At 42.2% G+C, this 24,374-nt stretch overlaps 1 protein-coding gene across 4 annotated transcripts in view; it reads left to right on the plus strand.

Moving 5' to 3' along the window:
• Positions 1 to 14,911: 14,911 nt before the first annotated feature.
• ARHGAP21 (Rho GTPase activating protein 21) overlaps positions 14,912 to 24,374 on the plus strand; it is a 101,626-nt gene continuing 92,163 nt past the window's right edge. For 2 of the 4 annotated variants that reach the window (XM_088150341.1, XM_088150343.1), the window contains exon 1: positions 14,913 to 16,153. In XM_088150341.1, coding sequence (XP_088006467.1) covers positions 16,073 to 16,153 — 81 coding nt within the window. In that variant the 5' untranslated portion in view covers positions 14,913 to 16,072. Of the gene's footprint in view, positions 16,154 to 16,528; positions 17,037 to 24,374 lie in introns of those variants that run through there. The other 2 variants (XM_088150342.1, XM_088150344.1) reach the window with 2 other exon arrangements.

Here is a 24,374-nt window from a genome sequence, read left to right on the forward strand (position 1 = left end):
AGCAAGTGACTTCAATAGTGATATCCTTAAGATAATTATTATAGTGCAATTGTTTTGCCTCATAAAACCACAGGCTGTAATTTCCAGAGGGTTAGCCATGTTAGTCTGCAGCAGTCAAAACAATAGAGTCTTGGGGCATGACTAGTTAAAGAATTAGTAATCCCTGTTATGAAACCTCCACAAAAATTAAACCAGAATATAGTGTTTTTCAACCTTGTCAGCTTTCAGATGGGTGGACTTCAACTCCCAGAGTTCCCCAGCCAGCAAGGCTGGCTGGGGAATTCTGGAAATTGAAGTCCACTCATCTGAAAGCTGACAAGGCTGAGAAACCCTGCCAGAATATATATTTGCCTTAAAAACAATGCAAGATTTTGCTGATTTTGTTACACCAGACCCAGATGATACTGAAGTGATATATATGATTACATTGGCAATGAATGTGCATAGACCAACCCTGGTCTCCTTCCTTAGGAGGAAGAGCCATTAATTCCAACACTCTGTTCCTATAGATAGGTCTCCACTGTGGAGATGAATCAAACTGAGCATTTCAAGGTGGTTGGCCTACACATTCGCATGTAAATTGTCAACAAAAGAATAAGGAAGGAAGAAATCAGTTGAGAATATTTTAATGACTATGTTATCTACTGAGGAGGACTGTGAGAGGTATTTTAAACTAGAGTGGTAAAAAAATTAAAGAGGTCCAAATCAACTCAACTGATCTCAGTAAGGAATAAAGAAGGGGACCGAGTCAGAATAATAACAAATATTCACTTGCGAAGCCTGTATGTCCTGCATTGTCACCAGAACAAGACTTGGGTTTTAAATCAGAGTTTCCAGAATGATCCCTACAAGAGATCACTCATATGAGAATGAGGCATACCAAACATAATGTGGATTGTTTCGTTTAGTATGTTCTGTGTGCTCTGCCACTGTGGTTTGAAATCCATGGTTTGTGGCTTAACATGTTAGACCAGTTATAGATTATTCAATAAGCCATGGTTAAGCAAACTGACTTAATATGTAGGATCCTAGTGATTATGAAGTTGCAGCTATTGAAAATTGATTACAAACCTTTCCCTCTGGCACTTTACATTGAAATGCAGAACTTCCCCCCAAAAAGTTGTTATTCATATAGGAACCTTTTGTAATGTGTTTTTAATTACCATTTATTCTATTTTAATTAATATTTATTCTTTTACATAAACTGCCCCAAGTCACTCTGCAGTGAGATGGGTGGTGACAAATTTGAAATATAAATAAAAAAATAAATAAAAACCATGGAAGTTACACAAACATTCCTGAACCTGGTGCTCTTTGAATAGTTGGACTTCAACTCCTATAATTCCCAGCTGGTATGGTCAAAGGAGATTGCTGGCTGGAAGCTCTGGGAATCACAGTCACGTATATCTAGAAGGCACCAGATTGGGGCAGCTGAATTAGCTCCCCCTCCCCAAAGTAAAAGCCACAAATAGGTTAGGACAACCTTTTCCATCCTAGGGCCTCCTGATGGGCTGGATTACAGCTCCCATCATCTCTTACCAGCATGGCTAAGCATTGTTGAGAATGGATGAGTTAGGCTATGAAGGAGGGGTATCTGTAGCATCCTTTCCTATGAGAAGCTTCCTAAATGCCAGAATTCACTATTGTAGCATGGTTTATATTCTCCAAGTGCAATTAGAGGCATTGTCAGAGGAAACAAGTGTCTTTAATAGGAAAAGAGTAGGCAGTTGTAGACTTTGGCAGACAAACGTGAGTAGGAGGCCTTTTGGCTTCCTGGAACACAGAATCATATTTAACTGATAAAGAACATTATGTTCTTCTTCTCCACCCCACCCCACCCCCCATGTCCTTGTCATAGGAATTTCTATTTTTTCTTGCACCAAAGTAGAGGCTCATTTGACTCTCCATCTAGTTTGCCCTTTTCAAAACTCCTGAATATGACTCTGTTAGATAGGGATAGAACCTTTTTGGAATTAAGTACCACCCAGTCTTGTCCAGGGTAGGGTATGATAGCACTTCAGTGGGAGACTCCAGCAAACACCAAGCAAAATAGGGAAGCCAAAAAACAACCTGGAAGAAGACAGTGGCAAACTACTATGTCTTGCAGCCAAGAAAACTGCATGAATGTATCCCTTAAGTGGCTAGCGTCATGCAAAACTCAAAGGAGAAGTTTTTGTTATTCTCTCTCTAAGCATCACCTCTCTCCCTCTTTCTCTCTCCTCTCCAAAATCATTTAAGAATCAATATTCTACCAGCCCAGTGTAACTAAGAGAGGCTAGGGTTAAGTGAAAGGATAAGGTTGATCTAGAGCACAGTTCCTCCACCTCAGCAACGTTAAGATGTGTGACTTCAACTCCCAGAATTGTGGACTTCAACAGAAGTATGGACTTCAACTCCCAGCCAGCATGCTGGCTGGGGAATTCTGGGAATTGAAGTCCACACATCTTAAAGTTGCTGAGGCTGAGAAACAGTGCTTTAGAGGGTATGTGTCAGGCTCTTGGCCTCTGCCTAGAATGAAAGTAGTTCCATTTCCAAGCACAATTCTCATAGGCTCTTTAGCAAGAATTTACTAAGAAAGAGTTGAGGTTACAAAAATCCCAGCACTTGAACTGTTTCCAAAGACCCAGCAGCTATATTCCCAACATACATACAGGTGAAGTCTTCCTCTATGTCCCTTTTAATGTCTTTCTGCGAATTACCAAACTGGCCAGTTTTTTCATCGATAATGAACGAATATGCAGGTTTTCTACATCTGATCAGTCTAGGAACTGAAAGATACATCACCTCCCCACTCAATCCCTCTTCTCTGTCCTCTTAGGTCTTGGAGAGCTCATTTCCTACTTCTGTTTCCTGTGAAAACCTCCAGTTGAGCCACAGCATAGGCCTGTCAGCAGCTTGAATCATGAGCTCTAGGGTGGGAGATCTGGAGTGGAGACTAGTGTCCAGGTTGAGGAAGATTGCATTATGGATCGGGCCATTTTATCTCCTGCTTTCCAACCCCAAATGGCTATGTAATGAAGTTGGTTAAACAAAAATAACACTGATGTGGCTGCCCTATGGAAGTAGAATGCCCACATACCTGCCAGTAATTTTGGGAGAGACAATCAAAAGTATATTTTTTAGTGGATGCTTGAAGCTTGCTTTCAGGTTTCTTATAGAATAAAACAGAGGCACAGAAATCAAACACTTAAGGAACATTGACCCTAACTCTGATCAGACCCCATTTGGAGTACTGGGTCCAGTTCTAGGCACCACAGTTCAAAGAACAATGACAGATCGGAGCAAGTTTAGAGGAGGGTTACCAAGATGATGAAGGCTCTGGAAACCAAGTCCTAGGAAGAATGGTTAAAGGATCTGGCTATGTTTAGCCTACAGAAAAGATGACTAAGGTGAGATGGGGTAGCAGTCTTCAAATATCTGAAGGGTTGTCACACAGAAGTGGGAACAGACTCATTCTCTATTGCCCTGAGGGGCAGGAACAGTACCAATGGGTTAAAAACACATGGTGGTAGTTTCAGGTAAGGCATTAGGAGGAACGTTTTGACTATAAGAGCTGTCAGCCAGGGGAATGGATTGCCATATTCATACAGAGATCTGTATGATCATTTGACAGAGATGCTCTATGGAGTCCTTGGGGTTCTCTGAGCTTGGTGGTTTTTCTCCAGATGTTTTGTTACTTGGCTAGGTAACTTCTTCAGTGCTAGAAGGGAGTGGGGTTTGCTCTCTGTTTATATACAGTATCTTGCCCTGTCAGTGTGGGTGGGGGAGTTGTTTTTTCCTTGGTAGTTCCTAGGTTAGCCTGTTGTTTACTGCTTGGTTGTTTGTCTGGTGCTAATCCCTGCTTATCTGGGTGTTGACTGCTGGCGAGGAGGTGTTCTGGTCTTTTTGTTTCCTTTTTGTTGTCTCTTGAATAGTGTGTCAGTGTTGTTTATCTCTATGTACCTGTTGATGGCTGACTTGTCTGAATACCAAGCTTCCAGGAATTCCCTCTCATTTTTGGATTTAGCTTGATCTAAGATGCATGCTGGCTGGGGGATTCCAGGAGTTGGTCCACACATCTTAAAGTTGCCAAGACCGAGAAACACCACTCTAATAAATCCTACCCTAAGCAGGGGTTGGAGGTCCTCTGTGCTTCCTTCCACCTCTATGATTCAACATGCAGTGGATCTTTATCTTCCATGCATCTTTTAAACTGGAAACTCCATTTTAGTGGTTAATATCTTTTTGTCCTATTTTACCTACATCTTTTCATACCCCAAACAAAACTGGATAAAACATATCATTTAGTTTGAGACATAACTGCTTCCATAAGAAGGGGCGTAGAGCTCCTATATTTGGCTTTACAGTAGTTAAGTTACAGGTGCCCAATTTCTAAGTGCAAATAAATTGATTGAATTCCTTATGACAATCATCCCAGTGGCTTGCAGATATTATATAGTGAAGATTCCTAAGCCCAAGATGCATCAGGTATATGAAGGGAATCTGTTTCAGACTGTCTGTTCTTAAAGGACTCTGCCAGTTCCTATAAATCAATGGTATAAATTTAACGGTTTGAATGATGAATACAAAAAAGGCCTGAAAAGGGGAAAATATTACAGTTAACCAGGTTGCAGGAACAATGAGGCCCCAATGCTTCAGAAAAGAGGCGCTGTTGACACAACATTCTTAAGCCTGATACTAAATTGCTTTATTGTGGTATATGGTATATCAGTAGCAGCAGAGAAGCACATATGAACACTCCCGATGCACATCTATTGATTTTTGGCGTGTTGTCTGTTCCAAATACACAAAGTAATAAGGTAATGCTTCTGTGTGAAATTGTAGTTCCATTTAAGTCAGGCTTGGGATCAGCTGATTGAAGATTTGACTTGTGGAAGGTATTGTAAATATCAGGATTATCTCCATGATTGTTGGCTGATGGCTGTTGGGTAAATGCTTGTAGAATTAGTACCATGCAGAAAAAATCTGTTTTTTTTCTACCCTTTCTCCTTCAGTGTGATAAATCTGCTTTCTACATTTCTTTCAAAGGAAAAGAGAATTTCAGTGGGATTCTCCTGGGTGAAGTGTGGTGTTCTTAGACTTAGTTATGAGGTGGCCAATAGGGGTCAGTTAGTGTCCTATCCCACATTATACAATAATCTCTTAGAGAACTTCAGCCTCCTGGCTTTCCCCATTTCAATTAAATCCAAAGGGAAGTCATTAAGAAGGAATTCCTCCCTTTTGCAGGCTGGACAGCCAGCAGGCTTCATAAAGATGGAAAGACACATAACCAAAAATACCACAAGAGCAGGAGCATTTTCCATCTCTTCCACAATAAAATACACCCAAAGGCACTATCAAGGCAAATATCAAAAGCTGTTCTCAAACATCCTGAAAATAAGGTGGAAAAACCAAAGTGTCTTTTAAGAAGGAACAAGTTTCTGAGAAATTGCATGGAAGATATTGAGCCAAAGTTATTGAAAGATGCTATTTAGACTGCTGAATCCTTTCCCTATTCAGTGCAGGAACTCAAATTAAAGTGTCCCTGATAGGTTGTAGCCCAGCCTCTCTTAAAACCCGCTTTAAAGAACCCAGCCCCTCTTAAAACACAAGGGGGACCCACCATTCCACAAGGTTAGGGTTAGAGTTGCAGGAAGGAAAAAGATAAACTCCCCATCAGCTGTGATCTTGCCTCATGGCTGCCATTTGCACAAACCAACAACAACAATCGTACATATTTGAGGTCAGACCTAATTGGCTTAAAAGCAAATTCCCAGAATACCTTTAAAGTCTCCCTGGTTTTTGAATAAGGCAGAAGCAAGACCAGCTGTGCTGTTAGGCAGAGGGAGGCAGTTACTGTAGCAGCAGGTGCTGGGTGATGTAAAGGTGTGCGCGCTGTGTTGTTTCCCTGTGACACCAGTCCCTCCTCCAACCTGTTGCCTTCACGTCGTATGGAGGATGTTATTCCATCTCTATAGCATTGATGTGAGGTTCAACTCATGTCAGTTTCTGCGCGGCAGACACAGGACTGATGTTTGAGGCTGCAGAAAGACTTCGTCAGCCTCTGAGATGGAAAAACCAAGAACAGACGGATCCTAGAGAAAATTCTTTGCAGAATCTTACTGTAGAGAACACCACTTCAGCAAAAAAAATAAAAAAATAAAAAAATATGGTACCTCTTTGCAGGTTTTTTCATTCGATTAAACAGATTAATTAACTAAAGTTCTTAATTAGCATAGCCATGCTGAACAAGAACAACAAAAATAAATGTTGACTGACAAATATTTGTTATCTGGCTTTTATTATGAGTTCTATGCTAAATACTATATTTATGATTTCTTCACTGCAGAAAGGAAAGCAGTGGGGATGCCAAAGAATCCATAGGAAATCAGAATTAATTCCTTCTGCTCCTGCAGATGGCAGAGTACAGTATGAAACTGGCTGAGATAAACAGAACAAGAGTCGCGTGTACTGAAGAGAAATAAGAATGTCCATATGGCTCTTCTGCCTTAGCATTTTGAGAGTCTCTTGTGCTTATTCTGAAGGAGGGGTAAGTTTCTAGATCTCATGATGAGAAAGGTAAACTTGGATATAACAGCAGGTAGCCCAATAGGAAATAAGTGGGTGGGTATAGCTTACTGTTTCTTATATTTGCAGACCTGTATTGCAAAACCACAGACTGTTTTGTTTAAAGTCCATGTATTCTTGTTTGTGACATCACGGGCAAAGTAAAAATGCTCTCTGAACAAATTCCAAGGTTCCACAATGCACACATTACAATTACAATATTCAACACGGTACGCCCTATGGTACCTTTGAGCCCTGATCAACGGATTTTTGCATGGTCACTACAGTGAAATCTCCATTTTTTTCAAATGCTGGTCTTCACATGCAATGGATGAAATTCCATTGTGATTTGCATCATTTGCGTGATATCATCATCATGCAAATGACACACTAGATGTCAATGGATTCAACCAACTCTCAGGAATAACAGAGATGCCTCTGGCACTAATTAGTGAAATTAATTAGCTAATTAGAGTGAGCTTTCATAATCAAGAAGCTGCTATACATAAGGACATCAAAATAGAATTACTGTACCTATGACCCAAATCTACATAATTCCCAACAAGTTATATATTCCTGTAGGGGCCTGGGAAAGGGTTGGTGTTAAAAGAGCAACACAGGTTAAAAAAAGGGGGAGGTCTTCAATCTCTTGACAAGGGCCCCCATTTTGACTTTTTTACTCCTCCAGCAGATGCCCTTGTATTCCTAGCTTATGAAAAATACTTCCAGAGATAGAAATAGGATTCCAAACAAGTTTCGTAGTCTTATTATGCAATAGTCCTGCATTGTTCAAGTAAGGTTGTGAAGTGGTTCAGAGCTTGTTGGCTTCTGCTTGTATCCCTTTCTTACCATAACAAATCCCTTCACCAGGAAATATTTAAAAAACAAGACAAAAACTAGAGTCTGCCTGGTGCTGTTCCAAAGTAAGGGAGAGAAGGAACTAAGAGACACTGATTATTGGTAAAGTGTTGGTCTGATAGGCAGAAACACAAATACAGTACTTGTAAGCCCAGTGTCTGAACTTTCAAGCAATAAAAGGAGGACTCCCTAGACCATTCTCCCCAATCTCTACACCAAGGGCAGGCAGCATGACTGGGGGTGCATACTTCAAAGCCAAACAATGCTTTCACAGTCATCCTTCAGAACAGTGTTTCTCAACCTTGGCAACTTTAAAATGTGTGGACTTCAACACCCAGAATTCCCCAGCCAGCATGTGTACCTTCCATGAGGACCTTCATTTCAAGGATTCCATCTCACTTATGGTGGCTGGGGAATTCTGGGAGTTGGAGTCCACACAACTTTAAGACCTCCTTAAAGTTGCCAAGGCTGAGAAACACTGCTTTAGAAATTTCCCACTAGAACTCAGAGAATATTGAGGAAGGCAGGGGTGTCCATGGGAAGGGGGAAGTGTCAAAAAAATCAGAATGGTGACCACAAGAGTCGGTAAAAGAGGTATAAGGCTTAAATCACATGGTTGCAGCTGCCTTCTTCAATTTTCGGACCCCTTGCAGATGCCCCTCAGGGCAGAGTAATTTGCCTGGCCATGCCCAGCAGGGCAACCATTCTATAAACAGAGCAGCATCCTAAGGCAGTATTTTATATGTGTGCTCTCAAAATTTCAAATGTTTTCCTAGTCCAAAAGGATGGCCTATCCCTTCCCTACACTTTCTCCCAACAATAGTGACTGATGGATGTTTATGCAGCAAGAACATTTCTAACTAGTATCTAATTCTGATCATTTCCATTTAGATGCTATGGATCAAGGTTTATTCCATTATAGGTGTATTTAGGACTGCATTTTTATCTGCTTTAGAGAACATGGTTCATATCAAAAATTCAACTGTGGCAAAACTTCAGAATGCTGCTCATTTCTGGACTCAGCCAATTGCATTAGAAAGTATTTTATTAACTTGTGCTTAGTTCACTTATTTCATCTGAGTGCCTCAATTGTTCGGTGACTGTTGATTGCATTTCTCTGCGCGCAGCTTGTAGCTTTTTAATTCAAAGTCTGGAACATATCGATACAGGACGGGTGCAGAATAGCAATTAATCATTAATATATTCCTTTTATGAGTGCCACATATTATGCCTGGTGCTTTAATCTATGTCGGCTAAAAAGCACATTTTTATCTTTGTACATTGCAATCTGCATAGCCAAATAACGCTGGTGCAAGTCTGGAAACCATTTATATGAAAGCCCAGATTTGTTCATTAAGCACACACTAACCCACACAGCTGGGCCTCCTTTCAAGCATTTCATTTCTACCAGCAGATAAGCCACTAACTTGCCAAAGGCATTTTGCTGCTGTCTCATTCTCAGCTGAAAAGTTCTGCTTAGCCTTAAATAATGGTCCAGAGCTCCAGGTGTCTTCTGCTGCAAAGGAAATCTGCTTTCTGAATTTTTATCAGCCATGCAGCTCTTAAAATGGGGTTGGTATGTCCTGGGCCTGGCCAGTTACACAACAACAATCTATCAAAAGATACACCAGGGCAATCGCTCCCACCACACTATCAACTCCCACCTGCCAATACTTCCTGGTTCCCAGCTCACTTTTGCCATTTTTTTCTCTGAACATTGAGCTGTAGCCATTCACCTTTTTGCTTTTCCAAGAATGCTTATGGGGGTGGGGGGACATTTTGCTTTACATCATGGCAGCTTCCTACCTTTTCAAATGGTCAAGGACCCTGCCAAGCCTCAGGAAAAGATCCAGGGGGGCTTGTCTTTGTTCCTAGGTTCTTATATTAAGTACTCCACACATACTCCTTTTTTCTGTATTTTATCTTTGGGAACCCCTGAGAGGTCCTTGGGATTGTGGTGGTCAAACAAGTGATAAATAAATGACATTTGGAGTTGGTGGTGAAGGTCCAGATGCAATCAAATCTTCTCTGCAGCAGAGGTTGAGGGAAGCAATGCTATAAATAAGGAAGGTCAGGAGAAAGAAAGCGGTAGCAAACAACAGGATCACTTTCACCAGTACAGATTTCATTCTCAGTATAAGCACAACCAGTTCACACAACCCGGCCAACCAAGTCAGTTGCTCCCCTGGAATTAAAGACTTAGGTTTGTGATGTTCAAGTCAAAGGGAGGCTCACCATGCCTTTGAATTTTCCTCAGGAACATTTTTTTTAAAAAAGGAAGTAGAGGTCCAATTGGACTCAAGGCAATGCTGAGAGGTCTTACCATCCCTTGCTCTCCATGTTTCACCACCTCCTTTCCCCCAAGAGGGCGTTATCTAGTCAGTTCTGTCCACTTCTTGCAAAAGTAGAAATTTGTCTTCCTCATTTTCCGATGAAGAGGCAGAGGCACAGCAGGTTGGGATCAAATGGAGATCTCACCTTCTCCCAGCCTGGGCTGCTCATCTCCAGATTCTGCATCTCTGTTAGCTGTGAAGTCCTTGGTGCTCTCTGAGCTTGGCTGTTTGCTTGCAGATGTTTCATTACCCAACTAGGTAACATCATCACTGTGAGCCCTCTGTTAGCTGCTTTCTTTACAGCTGGGCCTTGGGAATAAAATTAGTCCAGTTCCCTACCAGGCAAGATCCAGAACAAGAGAGTCTAATGGGCTATCCAAACTGGAGGAGGAGGAGGAGGAGGAGGAGGAGGAGGAGGGCAGCAGGCCAGCCTAGCCTGATCACTAGGAATTGGATGGGAAGTGTAGAAATAGGATGGGATGAACAGTGAGGTATGGGTTCAGGGTAGCTGGCTAATAAAGCAGGGTGCTGCAAAAAAGAACCCATATGTGATATTAAATGTCCCCCCCTCCCCCGCCTTGATGTAGGGAGATGCTGCTGCTGGCTTACCTGCCCCAATTCTCCAGCAGTCCATCTCTTTCCAATGGCTAAAGGAGGAAGAGGGGATTTCCCCACCAACCATATCATCTCAGCCTCCACCCCCATTGTCTCGCCATAACTTGTCTTGCAGAGGTTCCACCTCTATTCCAATCTTGCATCCGCAGGACCAGGTTCTCCCTTCTGTATCCCACCATCCTTTACATTGTAGCCAGAGAAAAATTGCACCATAGCAGCCACTATACGCAGGCAAAGATGTCTCAAAAGTAGGATCTGGACCACCAGCCCACCCTCTAAACAGCACCTTTTACTCTCCATTTTTAAGAAGCAGAGGAAAGGGGGTAGGGTAGTTAGGGTACCAATTGTTGCCTAATTTAGATACCATCTCTGTATGACTGTGTCTGGGAGGTGTGGTAGATAATATAAGAGAAGAACATAAACAGGAGTTCCTAGAGTGGTTTTTGTTTTTGTTTTTTTCTGGCCTGCTCTAGAAATTTGTCTCTATGCTGGGTGCTGGAGGACAGTGTTAGCCCTCTGTCCCTCCTCTTGTCTGTACATTAGAGCTAATCTGGGGGCTAAAACTGGCCCTCTCTAAGTGTACCTTGCTTACTGACTGGATTTAGCTATTTGCAGATGATGTATTTCCTCTCCTGTTCCAGTTAAATGTTTCTACATGAATCAGGGCCACTTGGGGTGTTAGGATGTTTCATGTTAGTTTTCAGTGTGTGACTTAAATGCCTAGCTGCTACCCCCGTCCAAGCCCATGGCTCTTTTGGTGATATATTTATGCACGCTGATATGATTAAACATAATAAAATCAATGCAGGATTGTGCTAGTAAGAACATTTTATTCAGTTTTCCTAAACACTGAAAGCGAAGATGAGAAGGTGCGATGACAGGGTGTACTTGCAATGTGCTGATGTTAATTTTTTCATTTCTGTTGGAGATGGGGTTTCATCCCTCGCAGCCGCTGGATACGAAGAGAAGCTGCTGACATTCCACAAATGTTTTGAAATTAGCATTTCAAAAGGGTACAGCCATCCTTCGAAATTCCAAGGCCGTCTTTCCTCAGACAATTCTTACTAGGCGTTGAGGTTTTGTACTGCTGTATCCAAGCATATGTCACGGCACACAGTAACCTCTAATAAACATGAACTGTTCTTAAGAAGCGAAACAAGATTGGATTTGGTTATTACGTGGATGAGAGACCACCAAGAAACCCCCAAACTGTAGGCAAGAGAGGGAAGAAGGCAATGACATTGTTGCTAAGAAAACAATAAGGATTTATCCTTTTAGTTACAAGGAATTGAGCTCAATTCAAGCGAGTCTTTACAAAGCAGGTGTTCGCTATATTCTATGCAAATGATAGCATTGGTTTTTCACATGGTAAGCTACAATCCACAGATTAGTCATATCCCAATGAAAGTGGGTGCTACCACCATGAGGTATTTTTTCTAAAACTTTAATTACACAAAGACAACAAGACTAAGGGCTAAGAAAATTAGAATAGTTTTTTCCTCTAATTTCTAGGCACTATTGCTGAGTTGTAAGCAAGAAGATCTCTTACTAATATTTGCCTGGAGTCCAGTATTCCTGATTGCTCATTGGAAGGATTGATAATGAAGCTCAAGCTCAGATACTTTGGTCACCTAATGCGAAGAGAGGACTCTTTGGAAAAGACCCTGATGCTGGGAAAGATTGAAGGCAAAAGGAGAAGAGGACGGCAGAGGATGAGATGGTTAGATGCATCACTGAAGCAATGAGCATGAGACTGAGCAAACTCCGGGAGGCAGTGAAGGACAGGAAGGCTTGGTGCGATATGGTTCATGGGGTCATGAAGAGTCAGACACGACTTAATGACTGAACAACAACAATTGCTGAGTTGTAAGCAAGAAGATCTCTTACTAATATTTGCCTGAAGTCCAGTAGGGGTGGATAATAACTGAAGATGTCTATGAGCCCTGATCAGATTCTGAAAGCAAATTCTAGGTGTGAAGAAGTTATACTAGTTCCTTTCTTCTTTTACAGTAAATTATCCTATTCTTTTACACATTGGCTGTGGTGGCACAATTACCCATGGTTAATGGAACTATGGCTTGCTCAGCCAGGCTAATTTCCTTGATTTGTACAACATTGACTAGTTTTGTAGAATACACCAGGTTGGCTAAGTAATAGTGTATTTTGTGAACTGGGCTTATCTACAGTTTAGTATGTTGTGCCAAGGCAAGCAGCGGGATTAACTCAACAATGTGTGCATTGACATGTATGAACATAGTTAGTGTATATGACTTTAGCAACAGTTTTGCAATTGACCCAATTGGTCTACCTTGAAGAAGAACAAAGAAAGGGAATCTCAGAAGCCTGAAACTTGTCCGTCTCTAAGGTATGTGTTCTGGTCTGTAAATTTCCTGTAGCTTTATAGTAAATTAAAATCCTAACATGGATATTAGGAAAAAAATCCCATTGAAATAGGTAGATATAAATAAATGACTAGGACTATTCTAAGGCTGTGTTCACATAACTAGAATGGGGCTTACACCACATTCTGATCCAAAATCAAATGACCATATTAAGAATTAGCATGTGATACAAACCTGACCTTAGCATTGCTGAGTAACTGAGGGATACAAGGTGTGCTCTGTTAGATTCAGTTGCCACTTAGAAGGTAGGAAAAGCCAGCAGCAAACCCAGATGCAAACTTTCTCCCTATAAGTATCCTGGCAACTGTCGCAAGACCTATGTGTTGTTCACCTTCTATATACTATTGTGTGTCAACTATGCTCTTCTACTTTTGACAGAGGTAAAAGAGGTCAGTCTCTTTGGAAAGTAATACAGGTACTACAAATCTGATATCAAAAATAGCAACATTCAGAACCCAGTAAGAAAACATTTACATCTCTTTGGACATTCAGCTGCTGACCTCAGAGCTGCAATTCTTCAACAGAAGAATCTGAAAATGAAACTCCAGTCTTAATATAGCTGAACTGGAAATAACAAAGCTTGCTGCTGCCATTATTCCAGGTATTAATTTATTCAGCTACGTTTAGATGACTAATGATCAATTAATACACAGCATGCTTTTGAATGCATGTAGGAGGTGATGGTGGAAGATAAGATGTTGGATTGGCACTGGGAAGGCCTAGATTCAAGTTTATCCTCAGCTATGGAATCTCACTGGGCAAGTCACACTCTCTCACAGGCCAGCCTACCTCACAGGGTTGTAGTTGTGGGGGAAAATGGGAGCATTATGGATGCCACCCTGAGCTCCCTAACAAAAGGTAGGATATAAATCTGGAACTTATATTCTCAGTATTTGTTAATTACTGAACTACATTTTGCATTTCATTACTGTATTAGGTAACCTTCAACCTCATGTGCTTCAGACATTTGTGGACTCTAGTCAACAAAATTTTATGCTAATGTTTGTCACTCTTTGTATTTGAATGCGAGCCTTTTTTTTTTTTCTGATCCCTGAACTCTTTCCATCTTTGAAAAGACAGTAGTAAATTCCTTGCAATCAAGACACCAACCCCTACTTCTCCAGGCTGCCATGATATGTAGTACACCTGAAAACCATCCTCACAGCAATTCTAATCTGGGGTTTAAGCAAATACTCCACAATCATTAATTCATGGAGTGAATTTGATACTATAAAGCATCTCTCCAAATGTTTTAACATAATGCATAAAGGGGGAAAGTGAGGCTGAAGAGAAAGTAGCCTTAAATACAGTCATCTTTAGATGGCCGATTATCACCAATTAATAAGGCGCTTTTGAATATATGTAAGAGTCAGGGGAGGGTGGAAGATAAAGTATGTTATTTTTTTTTTCAGTGAAGCTTGTCTCCATGCTTTTTGTCAGCAGTTGGCTTGCGGGGCCTTTGGGCGAGAATAACGCCCATTTCTGCTCTTTTCTTAGCTTAGGGACGCGAGAACTCCGAAGAGTAATTGGAGGGAGCCCACAGCTCCACGGCGTGGGATTGCCTTCTGAATGGTTAAGCTCGGGGGGCGCGCTCTTGGCTAGCTTTTTAATGGTGGGGGGAGTTACGTAAGTAACGCCTGGTTTGTCTCGGTCTGGAAACAGATTGGTTGTGGCCGCGTGTGGTGTCCGGCGAACAATAGGTGGGTGTGTAATTCACCTTGCCGTTTTCCATCGCCCCCCTCCCCGAAGCAAAATTCTTGCTTTGTGTTGGTAGCAGATTTATTAAAAAAAAAATCCTTTTCATATTGTCCCCCAACCCCTCACTTTCAGCAGCAAATAAAGCACATATCGTCCGGCTGACAGCCAGACCAGACGTGGGTGCAGCTGGCACTCCTGCAAATTGCCTCAGGCAGCGGGGCAATGTAATGGAGCCTCTTTAAAAAAAATTAAAACCGGCAGCTTTTTTCCTTCTTATTAAGAAGGTTTTGATCCCTGTCTTTTCCTCCGTGTTGAACCACTGCCCGTTTGCTGGCAGCCTTAGGCTTGCTCGTTGCGAGGCGAGCACGTTTAAAGAATTTAAAAACAGAGTTACGGACTCCCTCGGGCAGTGAGAGGTGAACTTCCGTTTGGAAAACGTAGGAAGACGAGGCGCTGGACTGCTTTGCCAAGGTGCACGTCTGGAAAGAGAGGAGCCATTTACAGTATTTTTCCCTGGGAAGGAAGTCGAACTTCGAAGCCCATCGCCCGTCCACTACACGTCGAAAAGCAACCCTCGTTTGGTTTTATTGAAAGGCGGCGACGCTCAGTGCCGCGCGCTGGTTAGCAAGCCTGAGAAAGGCGAACTTTTTGCACCGCGATTCGGAGCCCTTACTGGACGGAGGAGCCGAGCCGAGCCTTCCCTGATCGGTGGCTCCCCCCGTCTCCACGCTTCAGGTTGCAATCGGGCTGGGCCGGCTCAAACCGTGTGCCAAAATCGTATGCAGCAGGCAAGACTTCCGTGTCACATGCCTGGCAGGATCGGGCAGAAAAGTTTTCAAATTCCTGAGCTGCTCTGAAGGAGCATCCGGTCTCCTCACCAACCTGGCCCGGACCTTGCACTCCGCCGTCGCCTGAGAGGGAGCAGCAATCTTGATTTATTTTCCTCTCCCTGGACAACTTGTGAGGGTCTCCCCCTCCCTCGCAATGTTGGAGACACGAGTGTGTGCGTGCGCGCCCGAAGGAGGCAGCGGCAAGCGCCTCTCTCCTCCTCCCTGCGTCTAGGGCTTTGCAAAGGAGGAGGAAGAGGAAGATGACGAGCCAATGCAATTAGCCTAACAAGGGACGGGCGGCGGCGGGAGCAGGCGGCGGCGGCGGCGGCTTTTGCCCGGGCCATTGACACATCCTCTTTCTTTCCTCGCCGGGGCGACGGAGGAGGCGGCTTGGAGTCCGGTTGAAAAAGTCCAGCGGGCTCTTCCCCTCCGCTCCCTTTTCCTCGCGGGGCTTTTTGGAAAGGGGGAGGGAGAATCCCTTTTCTCCCGGACCCCATTGTGAAGAGGAGGCTCGCTTGGGATTTGCACGCTGGACGCCGCTCTTTTAAAAACATTTTCGCTCTTTCCTAAAAGGCGGAGACGGGTCGTTTTCCTGGCTTAGCGTTATCTTTTTGAGGTGGGAGTGGCTCCCCCCGCTCTTCCTTGGTGCATGTGGGCAGCCGTGTTCTTCTTTTGCTTTTCCATCCGTCCCCATTTCCTCCCTCGGGCGCCTGTTTTTGCCGCGCGCCACTCCCCCCCCCATGTGGACTCCAGCGGATTTTTTCTTCCTTTGTAACTGGGGACTGAAATAATGGCGACCCGTTGGACAGCGGGGCCACCCGGGGGAGAGGGAGCCCCCCCACCGACCGAAGTCCCCGGGAACTGCAGCCAGGTAGGACCCGGGGCCCCGAGTGGGGCAGGCGGGGGGCTAAACCCGGCCCGGCGCTGGGGGGACGGGCGAAGGCCGGGGCGAGCACCGCCGCGGTGTTTATGAGGGAAGCCACCGGCGGGGGCGGTTCGGTTGCCGTCGCCGAGCGTGGGGAAAGGCTCGGATTGGAGCGGCTTTAATGGCCGCCCCATCCCTGTGGCCTGCCTGCTTCCTGCCTTCCCGTCCCGGAGTTGCTGGGAGCGGTGCGTGCCGCTCTCGACCGCCCCGACCCGCGAGCGAGGTGGGGAGGGAGAAAGACGGGAAAAGGGGCGGGAAAAAGAGAAAGTTTCTAGCCGCCACCGCGGCTCCGCTCCCCTTTCCTCCCGCTCTGGGAGGCTGGACGGGTTCCTGGTCCTGACAGGACGCGGAGGCCCGGGGCAAGAGAGCGGCGACTCTTTCCTCGCTCGCCTCTCCCCATCTACTCCTGGGGGGTGGGATGCCGCAGCGGGGACCCCCTCTTGTTGATAAAGGGAGGGCACGCTGACTGCTCGAGTCCTTCCCCTGCCCTCTCTGGAAAACCCTTTCGAAAAGGCAGCCCCCAGACTTTCCTTTCTCGCCTCTCTCCCCCTTTCCCTTTGTCCCATTGATCTGATGGGAAAGAGGGAGGGCGGTGCAGTCTTCCCCGTTTTTTTTTTTCGTGAAGCCCTTGAATGACACTGTTCTATTTTTCCCTCCCTCTGGTGCCTCTGTGCGTGTGTGCGTGCGTGTGTCTACACGCATATTTCCTTCCCTTCCCATCTTTTTTTTTACAAGCCAATTCCAACAGCTTCCCAGGGCTGTGGGGCTTTCTCCCACCATCCCGGCTCAGCTGCTGGGATGTTAGTCTATGGATCTCAAATTCGAAAAGGTGTGTATTTTTCATCGGAATTGCCAGCTGGGCTCCATATTCATAGTACTTAATAACATTAGACCTCTGCCAGTGCTGTGTTTGCTCTGACCTATGTATCAAAAGTGGGTCCTTTTGCTCAGAAATGTTATGAGGATGTCTGTTGGACTGGCATGCCAGACTATTGTGAATTGTCTCTGTGTGTATGGAGTGTGAAAGCATATGGTGTATAAAAGTCTTATCTTCTGCATATAAAGCTTTGAGGTGGAACTTTCTGTTCTGTGATAATTATTATAAGTTGTATACTTGTTCTAATGTGTTAGGAGAGCCTGTGGAGCTAATTTATTGTGAATGTCTTCTTGAGAAATGAAATTTAACACTTTGTAAATATAGGGTTAGTTTTGAAAGGTAGCCTTAATCTACTGTTTTGTCATTGGCTTACCTTGTGCTTTAATGTAAAAGTGCCACATGGTATTATAGTATTGTAAGCTCACTCTTAACATTAAAAGAATTGCTTTGAATATCACAGCTTGGCTGGGTAAGTCCTGTGTAGAAAATTATGGTGGAGAACTGTCATTGTTTATGTTTAAGGCTTAGCATTTCAAGTGCTTTTTCAAACTTTTTTTTTTTGCAAAAGAATTATAAAGCATGGATTCTTAGTCTTCCAGCCCCATACTTTTTCACGTCTGGAAACATTGGGTGACTTTGGGCCAGTCACTCTCTCTCAGCCTAACTCACCTCACAGGGTTGTTGTTGTGGGGAAAATAGGAGGAGGAAGGAGTATTAGGTATGTTCACCGCCTTGAGTTATTTCTAAAAATAAGAAAGGCAGGTTGAAAAAAAAAATTTAAAAAGGGGCTGCTAGACTGAGGTTTTATTCCTCAATAACTCTTCCGCTGATTAGAAGTTGTGGGACCAGGCACTATTTATATAATCCACCTATCATTAGCATGGTAAACCATAATGAATCCCTTGGAGTTGAGGCATACAAAGTAGGTAAAGTGATACCATTTCATTGAACTAGCTCCTGTTTGTAAAAGGCAACTTCAAGTTAAATGGAAATGCTGTAATGCTTCCCCCCCCACCCTTTTGGAACTGAATGACAATCCTTATGTTCTGCTTGGGGGACAGGGGGAAAGATGTTCTATCTTATCCTGAAATATTATCTGTTCTTTTATTAACCATAATAGCCTCTACTGATCTGTGTGTGTTGTTCTCCAGCACTGACAGAGTATTACACCTTTCTATCAAACTCTATTAGATCTGTAACTTGTAATGTAGCCTTCATTTTGTATATTTGTTCAGGGTGAAGAAAATAATAAAAAATTATTCATAATCAAATTTATGACCATATTTTTTGTTCAGTTGTTAAGTCATGTCTGACTCTTCGTGACCCCATGAACCATATCGCGCCAGGCCTTCCTGTCCTTCACTGCCTCCCGGAGTTTGCTCAGTCTCATGTTCATTGCTTCAGTGATGCTATTTAACCATCTCATCCTCTGCCATCCCCTTCTCCTTTTGCCTTCAATCTTTCCCAGCATCAGGGTCTTTTCCAAAGAGTCCTCTCTTCGCATTAGGTAGCCAAAATATCTGAGCTTGAGCTTCAGTATCAATCCTTCCAGTGACCAGTCAGAGTTGAATTCCTTTAGGATTGACGGGTTTGACCTTCTAGCAGGCCAAGGGACTCCTCAGAGTCTTCTCCAGCACCACAATTCAAAGGCATCAATTCTTTGGCGCTCAGCCTTCCTTACGGTCCAGCTCTCACAGCCATACCTTGCTACTGGAAAAACCATAGCTTTGATTATGCGGATCTTTGTCGGCAAGGTGATGTCTCTGCTTTTTAATATGCTGTCTAGGTTTGCCATAGTTTTCCTCCCAAGGAGCAAGCGTCTTTTAATTTCATGGCTGCAGGCTCTATCTGCGGTGATCTTGGAGCCCAAATAAAGTCTGTTACTGCTTCCATTTCTACCCCTTCTATTTGCTAGGAATTGATGGGTCTAGATGCCATGATCTTAGTTTTTTTAATGTTGAGTTTCAAGCCAGCTTTTGCACTTTTCTGTTTCACCCTCATCAAGAAGCTTTTTAGTTCTTCTTCACTTTCTGCCGTTACGGTGGTATTGTCTGCACATCTGAGGTTGTTGATATTTCTCCTTGCAATCTTAATTCCGGCTTGTGATTCTTCCAACCTGGCATTTCTCATGATGTACTCTGCATATAAGTTAAATAAGCAAGGTACAGTATACAGCCTTGCCATACTCCTTTCCCTATTTTGAACCAATCAGTTGTTCTATGACTGGTTCTAACTGTTGCTTCTTGGCCCGCATACAGATTTCTCAGGAGACAGGTAAGGTGGTCTGGTACCCCCATCTCTAAGAATTTGCCACAGTTTGTTGTGATCCACACATCGACTTTTGCATAGTCAATGAAGCAGAAGTAGATGTTTTTCTGGAACTCTTGTGCTTTCTCCATGATCCAGTGAATGTTGGCAATTTGATCTCTAGTTCCTCTGCCTCTTCAAAACCCAGCTTGTACATCCGGTAGTTCTCGGTTAATATAGTGTTGAAGCCTAGCTTGTAGGATTTTGAGCATAACCTTGCTAGCATGTGAAATGAGCACAATTGTGTGGTAGTTTGAGCATTCTTTGGCATTGCCCTTCTTTGGAATTGGAATGTAAACTGATCTTATATATGACCATATACTTGATCAGAATAACAGTGCTTTTTAAAAAAAAATTGTTAGATTTATATCTCACCTTTGGCTCAGGCAATCACTTTTAGCAGTACTGTACCTACAATTAAAAAATTAAAAAATTAAAAATGGAATCTCTTTGAGATGAAATGTAACTCTTTTACTGGAATACTGTAAGTTTTAACTGGGGCATGATTGAAGAAAATGTATATTTGATATCTGCAGTAACTGAAGTGTTCTGTGGAGACACTGCACTAAACATTTTACATGGTGTTTGAATATATGTTTTTTGTGGTGATATATATGGACGTAAATGACAAATAGGGCTTTTGAAATGCAGTTTGGATGAATGAGCTTTAGCAACTCTATACTGATGATACAGTAATTATGAAGTAGGCACCCAGTGTATCATTTGAAATAATGTTTTAATTTCGTTTTCTTTCATTCTTTCATTAATGCTAACTGTGGTTCTGATTTTGTTCTTTAGTTTGGAAGTGAACACTGAATCATAAGTAGTTCCAGCCAGAGAAAGGAAAAGGAAGGTCCTCTCAGTCCAAGGAGTTGCTCTGATTGACAATGATTTGATAATTAGGTGGTATGATGCTTGAATTTGTTTTATTTTGATGATAATGATACATTTTAACAAATAGGGTACTATTGTTTTGCTGCGTTTACATCTTAGAGTCACTTGTTGAATATGAACAGGTAGCAGGTATATCTGTTTGCTTTTCAGTGTGCAAAGACATACTTTAGTTCAGATATTTGTTTACCTGTTCCCCTTATGCAGGAAAAATCAGATTTGAACTATCTAAAAGAAAATACTTTCATTTTTTTTCACTGATACTGCAAAGGAGACCAGTTGTTATACATATTTAAAGGCTGATTCTATCCTGTTTTGTAAGAGAAATAACTGTGCAGGCCTTGATAGCCTTAAAATGAAAAGAGAATTTGCTCATACCTTTGCCTTGTCTTATTAACCTTTTGCTGAACTATTATTATTGCAAAACATTAATAGGAACCTGTCTACCATTTCCTAATATTGTCTTTGTCCCTTATATGGTGTGAATAGTTTCTCTTGAAAAAGAGAATTCTGGCATATATTCACCTTTGTAAAGGAATGGTGTGTGTATATGTACATCTGTATGCATCAAATATCCAGAACAAAAGTACTTCTGAGTAATGTTATACAAATACACAAAGTTCTCTGGTCATATAATGCAGTTCTGCTCAGAGTGTGGCAGCCCTTAATACATTATGGATCAACAGACAATGTTTTATTTATGAATGCAACTGTCATAAACTTTCTACTTCAGGGCTTACTATTATATGTGTTACTCTTGCCTTCAAACACAATTTCATAGTAATTATTGCAGGCAATTAGATGCGTATGATGAGAATAAGTTTTAAGAAAGGAGCTGTGATTCACCTAAACACAATAATAGTAGTATTGAAATAATATCTAACGTATTATCAGCATTGCATATGTTAGGGAAGCAGTAATATAATCAAGATAAAATTGTATTCATGAATTTTTGCCTTTGTTGTTGGAATTGTTGCTTCAAATGTAGGGTTTATGAACATCTTTAGGGATTGCTTTTGGATCTTTTATTCCAGTGTGGAATGTGTCTTAAGATGTTGGGAATTATGTGCTAATTCTTTTTCCTCCCAACATTCTACTGTAATATGTTTTTGGCTGTGTGTACACATACACACATATACATGTGTGTGTGTGTCTGTCCAGAGATAAAGTCTTAGGATTATTTGCATATTTATTCAGAATGTAGTCTTTCTGGGTTCATTAAGGTGTGTGTTCATAAGTAGATTTGCAATCTTTATTAATAGAGGAATAGAGGGAGATGAGGGGAAGAGCTTGAACATGGTTGTTTCTAATTTGAGAGTACTAAGAGATCATTCAAGTGAGTTTGTATTTCTAGGACTTAAGACTCATGTCTGCTTAACATCTAGATTTTAGGACATGTTATTTCTTTTTTAATGTTACCAATTTGTTTTTCTGTAAAATGATGTCCTTATAACTGGCTTAGCCCATCATGATGTCTTTTATGTTTATGTGGGCACCGGGTGAGGTAGGGGAGAGGATAAATCTGGACTGCTGGTTGTCTGTAACCTTGTGTTAAGAAAATAGCAGGAAAATTGGGGTGGGGGAGTATGAAATAGAAATGTCCTGAGAGCAAACACTAGAGTAGCAACTGTCAAGGAGATAAAGCATGAAGGTGCATCCTGGCTAGCACAGAAAAAAGAAGGTAGAGCTAAAGGCTGGTCTCAATTACTTGGTTAGGCTACAACTGAAAAAAAGTCAAAATGATAGTGTTGTTGGCCTTTCCAACTTAAAAGCCCTATTCTTTGCTCCCAGGTCAGTTGCTGGTAAAGCAGCTTTTATCCTGGATTTATTTCTGAATGAAAACATGAATGTGGCATGTGCTGTACCATGAAGACCTGTCTGAGTGAGGTGGTGGGGATGGACTGGAGTTTATCTTTCCTAGCTCTGCCCTCCAGGATACTTCATGGTATAGGCAATTAGGAATGAAAATCTGGGAGGTGGAGTGACTGTGATCTGTACAGAATTCATCTTACTGACCAGATGTGACATCTGACAGTCTGCCAATTTTGGATGGATTATGCTGTTTTTGAGTGGCCAGACAGTGTAAGGATACCATCTGGGTGTATGGATGCTGCCTCATATTGTCTGTTTCTGAGCAAGCTAAGGTGATCTCTATTGTGAGTTTGCCCAGTCAGGAGGAGCTCAGGATTTCTTGTTCTCTATGAGAGCCATGGTACTAATACGAGATCATATATATGGTATATTCCATTCTGAGGTAGCATGTAATCTGATGATGGAGGACCCTTTTGTAATTGTTGTTATGGTTGAACAGCTTTCTGGGTCAATTTTAGATTGTTCGTACAGAACACTGTAGTGGTAGGGACTGGTTAAAATGGTGTTTGATGGAACCAGATAATTTTGTTAATGTGCTTAAGGAATTTCCCATGATACCTGTATGTCATACTATCCTTGTCTGGCTAGTCTCTGGAATACAAAGGAGGCCTGGGTGGTTGACACTATTACATCCTTGGGCAAAGCTGAATCAGGTCCTTGGTTTATGAAGGAACTGAGCAGTAATGCAGAGAGGATATCAGATGAAGCACAAATGGAAGAACTCTTGGAATAGCTCTGATTCAGCATGGAGTGAGGTCCATCTGAAAGCCCATTTAAAGTCTTATTGTGCTGCAGTGGAGGCAATAAAAAGTGCTTACAAGTAGTCCTTATTTAGCTACCACAATTAGGACCAAAACACGGTCATTAAGTGAAGTGGTCACTAAGTGAAACCGCAACTGTGCTTATGATCTTACTTCAGCTTTCCTTTGCTTTACAGATATGCGAAGGTCATAAATGTGAGGATTGGTCACAAAGTTACTTTTTTCATTGCAATGTCATAACTGCGAGTGGTTGCTGTATGAGGCGGTCGCTTAACGACAACTACCTGTGCCTCAGTTGCATCTACATAGAATAGCGTAGTATAGCTTTAATACACTATGTTTGAAACATCCCCTCCATCAAAATATTGGGGAACAGGAGCTAAAACAGTCAGTGGCTCTCTGTGGACAAAGTTATTTGGATCTCTCTTGATGTGGACTCCAGTATTAGGGCAGAATATAGAGATGTAACTTCAGCAACCACTTCTCCTTTTGCTCTGAATTCTTCTCAGTCTATTGATCTCAAGGATGTGGACAAGTTATATGGAAAAATTGATAATTGTACAGATAATTTACTGCTTGAGTTCAGTTGCATTTCAGGCATTGTGATCTGGTTTGAATGGCAGCATCTTGGATGTCGAAGCTTCTTTCATTTATTTATTCTTTCTGGTGAGATTCCAAGGAGAAGATATTAAGCATCCACTTCTAAACTAAAGAGATTTTCTCTAGGTTCAGACATAACAAAGAATTTTGGCTAGCTTAAAATTTGAAGCAAAATGTTTCATATTCCTCTTTGAGACTGCACAAGACAGAAGGGCAAAAGCACACAAGCTCAAGGTGTGTGTGTGTGTGTATATCATGTTAACTCACACTTTAATATTTTTGTCCCTAAAGGCCCAATTTTGGGCTAATTAATCTTCTTTTAGTTTTTCAGTAGCATAGTTAGCATATTCTTTATTTTGTACTTACTAAAAAGAAAGTTGCTTAAACCATCTGTCATTTTGAACTCCTCCTGATGCTCAGCCTTTCAGTTCTGAGTATGCATGCGTATCGACACAGGGTGAGCACAAGGAGGCAGATGAAAAAACAAACATGAAATAATCACACAAATGCAATTTATATTCTTTCATCAGACATTGGGATACCAATATGTAATAGTGGCATCTGTGTGATGATGTCCCACCCCCCCCACAAGTTTGGCATTACTTGTGGTTTGCTGCATATGCCACTCTGAGCACATGATTTAGTAGTTCTGTATAAATTAAAATACTACTAAATTTCAACAATAGTTCTCTGATACACTTTGAAGCTTTAAGCTTTGTTGTCAGTTGCCTTAATTTGCTTGTTGCTTTGATAAAATTTTAGAAGCATGGTATTCCTTTATGTAGAGAGTTTCATTCAAGGTGCAAATATCATTTCAAGTGTGAAGAAAGTCAAGAAGCTTGTTCTGAAGAGGCTTAAT

Source organism: Python bivittatus, unplaced genomic scaffold, assembly GCF_059951505.1.
Source record: "Python bivittatus isolate LINGU-HERP-01145 unplaced genomic scaffold, Pbiv_v1 ctg000610_np1212, whole genome shotgun sequence".
In the NCBI taxonomy this organism is placed as follows: domain Eukaryota; kingdom Metazoa; phylum Chordata; class Lepidosauria; order Squamata; family Pythonidae; genus Python; species Python bivittatus.